This window comes from Chiloscyllium plagiosum, unplaced genomic scaffold, assembly GCF_037043375.1.
Source record: "Chiloscyllium plagiosum isolate Xiang-an unplaced genomic scaffold, Cpla_swu_hap1 HiC_scaffold_6, whole genome shotgun sequence".
NCBI classification, from domain to species: domain Eukaryota; kingdom Metazoa; phylum Chordata; class Chondrichthyes; order Orectolobiformes; family Hemiscylliidae; genus Chiloscyllium; species Chiloscyllium plagiosum.
The window spans coordinates 126,880,501-126,890,720 of NW_028270144.1; the positions used below are offsets into that span (position 1 = coordinate 126,880,501).

The 10,220-nt window shown below is 45.4% G+C and overlaps 1 protein-coding gene across 1 annotated transcript; it reads right to left on the minus strand.

Moving 5' to 3' along the window:
• Positions 1-4,685: 4,685 nt before the first annotated feature.
• On the minus strand, positions 4,686-7,904 carry tpbgl (trophoblast glycoprotein like). Its single transcript, XM_043692510.2, has one exon. The coding sequence runs from the start codon at positions 6,312-6,314 to the stop codon at positions 5,241-5,243; it is 1,074 nt and encodes a 357-aa protein (XP_043548445.2). The 5' UTR covers positions 6,315-7,904; the 3' UTR covers positions 4,686-5,240.
• Positions 7,905-10,220: the final 2,316 nt, after the last annotated feature.

Sequence of the window (10,220 nt, forward strand, 5' to 3'; positions counted from 1 at the left end):
CTATGATAGGCACTGGCTGGCCTCGTAACAGTCGCTGTATCTTTGACACACCTGTTGAAGGTTTCACTGTCTGTTTTAGATTACTTGCTAGGTTTCTTTCAAGCACAACTTCTCTCTCTCTTTATTGTTTTATTGTTTGGAATTCTTTGTTGGCTTCTTCGATTTTCCCAACCTTCTGGGCTACCACTAGTGTTTGCAGTAGTATACAAGACCCTTGAGTCAGATGGACAATTGTAAGAGCTGAGGTTCCTCCATTTCTAAAATCGCTTCCAAACCTGTTTTGCTCATAACCATACCCTCGTGGCTGTGATCATGGACAAACTCAGAGGTCTAAGGTGTGTGATAGCCTCCTGGAACAATGCGGGTAGGTAAGTCTCTCTTCCCTGATGCATTAGAGTGTTTACCGTTCAGACAACAACTCATTAACTCTTGAGTCAAACTTTTTTGAGCCACAGACACTTATTACAGATGCGAATCACTTCAGTGTCCAGTAGGTCTCATAAACTATAGATGCAACACATCACCTGACTGTAGTGATTGCAATGAGAACAGCCAGCAGAACTTCATAGAATGAATACCTTGATTGGGGATATTAAGTTGGTCCGATCAGGGAGCATTGGCTGACAGATAAAAAGGAGAGTGTCTCCTCAGTGGAGGGCTCTCTACGTAGGGGTCCTCCCCCTTTCTCTCGGGGACCTGGGGTGGTGGGTGCTGCATGCAGCGGTCCCCTGCAACCGCAGATTGCGGTGGTTCACGGACTCCCAGCCCAACTGCTTGTTCTGTGGTGCTGTGGAGTCCATGGACCGTGTGGGTGTGGGCGTTTGCACTCCCTTTTTGATTTTCTTAAAAACCTCCTTCTCTGATTTTGGTTGCACTTCAGTCACACGCTCCTGATCTTCAGGCACCTGGTACGGAGAGGGGAGGGCAGGTCTGAGGACCTCCTCGTGGGTCTGCTCCTGGGCCTGGCCAAACTGGCCACAAATGGGTCCAGGCAGCGGGCCGTGGAGGGGGTCGTTAGGGCCGACTGCCTGCCCCTCTTCCACGGTTACGTCAAAGCTCAGGTGTCCCTGGAGAAGGAGCACGCGGTGTCCACCAACACCCTTGAGCTGTTCAGGGAGAGGTGGGCGCCGCAGGGTGTGGAGTGCATTATTTCCCCCTCCAACTCTATTTTGATTTAATCCCTGCCCTCCCCTTCACTGTTTGATCATACAGCATCGCCCTTTGATGTGAAGTGCACTGCTTGTCACTGGCCACTCGGGTGTTTCCTTTCTTCCTGATGGTGGAAACTGATCAAAGATTTGTACTCCTTGTGTCTTTCACTGTGTCTCACACCTGCAATGAAGAAAAAAAAGCAATAGAAAGAAAAAAAGAAAAAGAAAAACAGAAAAGAAAGAAAAGAAAAAAATGAAAAAAAAAACAAAAAGGGGGGTGTCCCCTTCCTCAGAACAGTTTTGAGAAGGGGTCAGTGGACCTGAAATGTTGACTTTGGTTTCTCTTCACAGATGCTGCCGGACCTGCTGAGCTTTTCCAGCAACTTCTGTGAAAAAAAGGGGGAGTGTCAGAGATACTCCCACTCTGATAGCCGACTCTGAATGAGGCAGTACTGAAGTCAAGGATGATTCATCTGTAAAAAGGTGACTTTGTAAGGTGATACCAGCTTCCATGGAATTATTTCACTGCCATGCCATTTTTATAGTAATTTATTTAATGAACAGATTTCAAATGTAAAGATATCACTCAATTGTTTGTGGTTATATTAAGTCACTTAATGAATTAAGCTATAATGCTTATATCTCCCCAGAATCGTTTAAACTATGGTCCATATTTATAGGGGCAAAATCTTAAAAGCATACCAAAAATCACCTCAATAATATCTTTCAATATGCACCAGCCTCTGGAGGCTATAAAAGATATGAAAAGCAGCACCCCTCTTGTGGTGTCAATTCCCCACCTGCACCAAATTCCCAAGTTAGCACTCATTTCTCCAAGGACACAGTCCTCAGCTCATTCTGTGCTGTCAGATTCCTAATGACACCCTACAAAGTGGCTCAGCATAGATCAGCTGATTTCACACAGGCTCGAAACTCAGCTTAAGGAGATTCTGGTGCAGTGTGGCCTGTTGCAACTCTTTAAGTCAATTTGAACGAACGAATCATTTTAAACTGTTTGAAACAAAACACAAAATATTTACATTGACAGATCTGCTCCATACCTCATTTTACAGCTACTTTTAATGCATACAAATTTGATAGTGTGCACTCACAATTGCAATGAAGCTACATAATCAGTAAAAGTATCTAACAACTAAAATATGATGGGCATAAATAAGATGAATAGCAAAGGTCTTTTCCCTAAGGTAGGGGACTTCAAAACTAAAGGATATAATTTTAAAGTGAGATGAGAAAGATTTAAAAGGAACCCGAGGGGCAACTTTTTCACACTGAGGGTGGTTTGTATATGAAATGAACTGCCTGAGGAAGTGGTGGATGCAGGTAAAGTTACAACATTTAAAAGGTGCCTGGACTGGTACATGAAGAGGAGAGATTTAGAGGGATATGGGCCAAACACAGCAAATGGGACTAGTTCTGTTTGGGAAACTTGATAGGCATGAACGAGTTGGACCAAAGGCTTATTTCCATGCTGTATGACTCTATGACTCTATAACTGATGCAATATGCAAACAAAGACTTTCAGATTGTCCAAAAAACATTTGAACTTCTTTTGACGTGTAGTCAGCATTGTAACATTGGGAAGGTGGCAGTCAGCAGCGTCACTGTTCCTTACACTCGTGATTGAGGGGTAAATATTGTCCGGGACATCGGGAAATAATGGATGTTGAATCTTTCACATGTTTAATGTCTCTTCCAAAAGATGGCATCACCAATAGCACTCCCTCAGTATTATTTATGTAGCAAATGCAGATCAATGCACCAGTCTTCACACTGCTATGACATCTCCACCCCGCCATCTGTTTTCCATCTTTTGGTATGTTTGGTACACTTTCCATTATTGGTCAGTGCGTTGAGTATAGGAGTTGGGAGGTCATGTTGCGGCTGTACAGTGCATTGGTGGATTAGAATGGTGCTGGAAAAGCACAGCAGTTCAGGCAGCATCCGAGGAGCAGGGAAATCGACGTTTCGGGCAAAAACCCTTCATCAGGAATACAGGCAGAGTGCCTGAAGGGTGGAGAGATAAATGAGAGGAGGGCGGGGGTGGGGAGAAAGTAGCATAGAGTACAATAGGTGAATGGGGGTGGGGATGAAGGTGATAGGTCGGGGAAGAGGATGGGGGAAGATAGCAAAGAGTACAATGGGTGGATGGGGGTGGGGATGAAGGTGGTAGGTCAGAGAGGAGGGTGGAGTGGATAGTTGGGAAGGAACATTGTACAGTACATTGGTCAGGCCACATTTTGAATACTGTGTTCAGTTCTGGTCTCCTGGCTATCAAAAGGATGTTGTGAAACTTGAAAGAGTTCAGAAAAGATTTACAAGGATGTTGCCAGGTTTGGAGGAGTTGAGTTATAGGGAAAAGCTGAATAGGCTGGGGCTATTTTACCTGGAGCGTCGGAGGATCAGGGATGACTTTATAGAGGCCTATAAACTCATGAGGGGCATGGATAGGCTAAATAGACAAGGTCAGGGAGTCCAAAACAGGCATAGGTTTAACTTGAGAGGGGAAAAATTTACAAAGGACTTGAGGGGCAACTTTCTCACGGAGAGGGTGGTGTATGTCTGGAATGAGCTGCCTGAGAAAGTGGTGGAGTTTGGTACAATTATAACATTTTTTTTGGATTAGATTAGATTCCCTACAGTGTGGAAACAGGCCCTTCGGCCCAACCAGTCCACACCAACCCTCCGAAGAGTAACCCACCCAGATCCATTCCGCTCTGACTAATGCACCCACCCAGATCCATTCCGCTCTGACTAATGCACCTAACACTATGGGCAATTTAGCATGGCCAATCCTCCTGACCTGCACATCTTTGGACTGTGGTAGGAAACCGGAGCACCTGGAGGAAACCCACGCAGACACTGGGAGAAACTCCACACAGACAGTCACCCGAGGCTAGAATCGAACCTGGGACCCTGGTGCTGTGAGGCAGCAATGCTAACCTCTGAGCCACCATGTTGCCCAAAAGGAGATCTCATTCTTAAACTAGTTCTAGATATTTTTGAATCAACCTGTTCAGACATGTGATGACACTTATCTGGAGCAGGTGGGCTTCTTATTCAGAAGTAAAGAATCACCATTGTGCCACAAGACTCCTTGTCTCAATTCTTGTCATGTCCAAACTAGACTGGTTAACATTTTCCAATCAACCTGTTCACAGATTACACATATCTGGAGAGGTTGGACTTGAACCCAGATCTCCTGGCTCAAAGGCAGGGACACCACCACTATGCTGGATGGGCACATGAATAGGAAGGGTTTAGAGGGATGTGTGCCAAATGCTGGTAAATGGGACTAGATTAATTTAGGATATCTGGTCGGCATGGACGAGTTGGACCAATGGGTCTATTTCTGTACAGTACATCTCTATGACTCTATCTCCTTAGTTGCCATTTCCAAAAACACAATCCCATAACTTAGAGTGTTCATCCTGCAAAGCACAATTCGATGAATGATTTTATTCCAGTCATTTACAGTTAATAGCATCAGCAGCAGTACATTTACAAGCTGTGGAGATGTCCTGTGCTGTCTACCACCCAGATAAGTAAAAACCAGACTTCCTTAGTCTGCTTCTGAAAATAAGGAACAGACCAGGAAGATTTCAGCCCATTGTTACACCGAGCGAAATCCGACATGCTCCAGTACGTTTACAGAATGACATGGTAAGTGGAGAAAATCTCCTGGCGTGTTTACAAAATTGTTAACACAGAATGAAGAGGAGAAATGTTAAAGCGTGTTGCAACATAGCAATCCGAGGCAGCGAGAAGGTTGTACACAACAAGCTGAGGAAACTGGCTCCACACTGTAACTACAACAACAACTGGGCTCTTCTATATAATTGGAGTGAGCTACCATTAACAGGGTAAATTGGAGAACCTGGCAAATTTGTTGCATGCACCAATCCAAATATTACACAGAAGAAACGTACAAAATTATACCTTAGAATACACAAAAGTTGTTTGACCTTATTTCAATGTTGCCTTTCTGATAGAGATATATCTTGCTGTAGTTGGAATTCATTTACACAACAGTGAGGAATACTACCCACAGTCTCTCCTCTTGTGGCTAGGCTAAATTATAGCTTTAACACGGGCCAGCCTGGGCTGAGGATCTTGCTCGTATCTGTACTGGTAGCCATCCATCTGGTCGTGGCAAGCGTATCGGAAATTTCTGGCCCATCTCTTCAAGCCTCTCCTGTTCAGGTACAAGACCATGACAAAGGTGGCTGCGATAAGAGCCAAGACAATCCCGAGGAAGACGAAGGAAGCTGCTGTTTCCTCCAGACACACGAGATCATCAGGTCTGAGCTGGCTGAGGATGCTTCCATTCAAGGTACTGGGGCTGAAGCAGGTGAGCAGCTGCCCATCACCGATCTGGGACGTGTTCCTGAGCCACCAGTACACAGGGCGAAGCTCACAGTCACACATCCATGGGTTGGAGGACAAGTAAACCTTAAGCTTGTGGTGGCTCTGCCAAAGGGTGATGGTCTGCTTTCTGATACTCTGCAACAGGTTGCTCCTTAGATCCAACAGTTGCAAGCTGGAACCGATGGACACTGCTTCTTCTGAAAGCTTGGTTAGGTAGTTCCCGGCCACATGGAGCTCAGTTACGTTGGGGAGATTACTGGGGCGCAACGCGATCCACAGCTGATCCTCTACTGATGGCTCCAGAGCGTAGTTCATGCTTAAACTTTGCAGCTGGCAAAGACCAAGGAATGCATCTGCAGCAATGGATGCTAAGGTGTTGCGACTTAGGTTCAAGGTCCTGAGGTTGGCCAAGCCTTCAAAGGCAGAGGGCTCGATGCCTTCGATCTGGTTTCCTGGGAGAGAGAGAGTTCCCAAATAGACGAACCCGGATCCATTGCCCTCAAAAGCCGACCTCCTAAGGAGCGAGATGTTGTTGCCAGTGATGAGCAGGTTCTGGGTGCTCGGAGGGATTCCCCATGGGATCTGGGTCAGGTTGGTGTTCCTGCACTCCACCGACCTCGACCTGTCTGTGCACTCACACTCCGACGGGCAGGGGCATGCTCCAGGCCAGGACACCATCACACTGAGCACGGCTACGGAGAAGGGCCACGTTCTTGACCAGTGGGGCACTCGGATTTGCCCGAGGTAAGTGCTCCACTGCTGCACTCTGCTCATCATTCAGCAGTTTCAGCATGAAAAACAACCAAGGATTTGGCAAACCCCAGTACACAAGGGAGAAACAAAAACACTTTGCCTGTTCAGGGCTCTGTCCCTGAAGAGAAGCAGAGAAAATTTAACCCGAGCTAGGCTGCTGCTTCTGACAAAGACCAGCTCTGCAAAGACCAACTCTACAAACTGTACCAGCTACTCATTCCACTTCCTCATTCACACTCTAACCTTCTCAGCCACTGATTTTGTTGATTCATTATACCACTCGGCGCAGAGAGAGTTCCTTTGAAAAGGGTTCGGATGCTCCCAGCTCTATTTCCAAGGCTTTGACAGATTTGCTTCTGCAAAGGTTTTGTTGTTGTTGATGAGCAGATTGCTTTGCTGCCTGCTTGATGACCCAACTCCACCTCCTTCAAGTCATATATCAGAACTATTAGATTTTCTCCACAACTGATTTATTCACCAGCTTCTCCCCTGACGCACATTCAGAGGATTCATCAATGGCAATTTTCTGTGAATCCAAGATTGATAACAGACCACTGAATATTTATAGCACAGCACCAGGCCATTCATCCCCTCTAATCCATTTTGGTACTGCTGATGGATGTGAGTCTCCTCCACCCTATCTTACCTGACCCCATCAGTTCATCTTTCTAGTCTTTACTCTCTCATGCACTTTATTCAGTTTTAGGTTAACTCAGTGACATAGGAAGGTGGATGGAGATTGGATTTGGATCAAACATGTTGTCCAAGGATACTATAAGGCTTGCATTTGTATAGCATGGAACACAGGTTCCGAGGAAGGGTCACTGGACCCTAAATGTTAACTCTTACTTCTCTCCACTGATGCTGCCAGATCTTCTGAACTTTTCCAGAAATTTCTATTTTCCTTTCTGATTTCAACATTTGTAGTATAGGGTGTTTTTTGCTAGCGCAGGAATTGGTTTCAGTGAACAGTATCAGTATATTCAAGGTGGAAGCTGGATAAATACATGAGGGAGGTGGTGTTGAGTTGAAGGAATATAAGGATATATTGATAGGGTTAGATGAGGTAGGGTGCTTTCAGGAAAGATGTGGGGAGCGGTGATGTCACTGGACCTGAGGTTTAGGCTAAAGTTTTGCAGACCCTAGTTCAAATTCCAACGCAGTAGGGGACAGAATGTAAATTCAAATAATAACTCAGGAATTGAAAATCAGTCTCAGTAATGATGACCATTAAACTTACTCTATTTGTTATAAAACTGGATCTGGTTCATTAATGCCCTTTAGGGAAGGAAAACTGACCTACATGTAACTCCAGACTCACTGCAATGTGTTTGACTCTGAAGTGCCCTCTGAAATTCCCGACTGGAAATGAAAATGGCAAACCAGCCTTATCAAACCTGTAAAGTCCTGCTCAGTATTATAAGGGACGAGTGCCAACATTGGGAGGCCTGTCTCACAGACTGGTCAAGCCGACGCCTGACATAGTCATACACACAGAATCATATATTACAGACAATGTCCCAGACAGCAGAATCATCACTATCCCTGATGTGTTCTGTCCCACCGGCAGGATAGACCTTGCAGATATGGCTGGCCAGTGGGATACAATCAGGAGGATGTTGCCCTGGGAGGTCTCAACATTGATGCCAGACCCCACAAAGTCTCTTAGGCAAGGAAACCTTCTGCTGATTACCACATACTGATGAGTCAGTACTTCACCATGTTGAACAACACTTCGAGGAAACACTGAGGGTGGCACCAGCACAAAACATACTGTGGGTGGGGGATTTCAATGTCCAACCTATGCCCTCTCATTCTGGATTCCCCCATCCCGGGGTAAAGACCTTGACTATTCCCCTTATTCACATCCCTCATGATCGTACAATCCTCTATAAGATCACCCCTCAGTCTCCGATGCTCCAGGGAAAATAGCCCTAGCCTATTCAGCCTCTCCCTATTGCTCAAACCCTCCAATCCTAGCAACATCCTTGTAAATCTTTTCTGAACCCTTTCAAGTTTCATAACATCCTTCCTACAGCAGGGAGACCAGAATTAAATACAGTATTCCAAAAGTGGCCTAACCAATGAGCTGTACACTTGCAACATGACCTCCCAACTCCTATACTCAATGCATCGACCAATAAAGGAAAGCATACCAAATGCCTTCTCCACTATCCTGTCTACTAATGACTCCACATTCAAGGTACAATTAACTTACACTCCAAGGTCTCTTTGTTCAGCAACACTCCCCAGGACCTTACCATTATATGCATAAGTCCTGCCCTGATGTGCCTTTCCAAAATGCAGCACCTCGCATTTATCTATTAAACTCCATCTGCCACTTCTCGGCCTGCTGGCCCATCTGATCAAGATCCTGTTGAATTCCAAGGTAACCTTCTTCGCTGTCCACTACACCTCCAATTTTCTTGTCATCTGCAAACTTACTAACAGTACCTCCTATATTCGCATCCAAATCATTGATATAAATGACAAAAAGCAGTGGATCCAGCACCAATCATTGTCGCACATTACTGGTCACAGGCCTCCAGTCTGAAAAGCAACCCTCACCACTACTGTCTGTCTTCTACCTTTGAGCCAGTTCTGTATCCAAATGGCTAGTTCTCCCTGTACTTCATGTGACCTAACCTTGCTAATCAGTCTCCCATGAGGAGCCTTGTCGAACGCCTTACTGAAGTCCATAAAGATCACATCCACCGCTCTGCCTTCATCAATCCTCTTCATTACTTCTTCAAAAAACTCAATCAAGTTTGTGAGACAAGATTTCCCACACACAAAGCCATGCTGACTATCCCTAATCAGTCCCTGCCTTTCCAAATACATGCAAATCCTGTCCCTCAGGATCCCTTCCAACAACTTAACCACCACCAATGTCAGGCTCACTGGTCTATTATTCCCTGGCTTGTCCTTGTCACCTTTCTTAAACAGTGGCACCACCTTAGCCAACCTCCAGTCTTCCAGCACCTCACCTGTGGCTCTCAATGATACGAATATCTCAGCAAGCAGCCTTGTAATCACTTCCCTAGATTCCCACAGAGTTCTAGAGTACAGCTGATCAGGTCCCAAGGATTTATCCACCTTTATGTGTTTTAAGATGTCCAACACCTCGTCCTCTGTAATATGATCATTTTTCAAAGTGTCGCTCTTTATTTCCCCAAGTTCTCTAGCTTCCATATCCTTCTCCGCACTAAACAGTGATGAAAAATGATATCAAGAAATGGTTGAAAGCATGGGGGGAGGGGGTTATTGCAAAGACTTTGGGCTCTGACAACATTCTGGCAATAGTACTTAACACTTGTGCTTTAGAACTAAACAAAAATCTGGACTAGCTATTCAGTACGATCAAAGTGAGGACTGCAGATGCTGGAGATTAGAGTCCAGAGTGTGATGCTGGAAAAGCACAGCAGGTCAGGCAGCATCCAAGGAGCAGGAGAATCGAAGTTTCGGGCAAAAGCCCTTCATTCAGTACAGTTATTGCCGTAAAGCAAAAGTGCAGGATAAATTCAATCCAACCAATTACCTAACCAGATCTGACTAATCACTTAGTCTGAGCCATCAACATCCTTTCAGCCCCAACACTACAACCTCTCCCTCACACTGTTGCACAAATGCTGCCCCCTCCACGCTTCACTTCAGCTCTGATGAAGAGTCACCTAGACTCGAAATGTTAGTTTGCTTGCTCTCCACGGATACTGTTTGGCCCACTGTGACCTCCAGCATTTGCAGAAATTTGCTCCTGCAGCTACTATCCCGTCTGTCTTCTTTCGATCCATTGCGGTCCATCACTGATAATTGCACTATGTTCAGCACCATTCATGACTCTTCTGATAATGAAACAGTCCATGTTCAAATGCAGTATGCCCTGGACAATACCCAGGCATGGGTTAATAAGTACCAAGTAACATTTGCACT

Bases quoted from the DNA above. Each gene is read 5' to 3' on its own strand.
- tpbgl (XM_043692510.2), bottom strand. From the start codon at position 6,314: ATGATGAGCAGAGTGCAGCAGTGGAGCACTTACCTCGGGCAAATCCGA.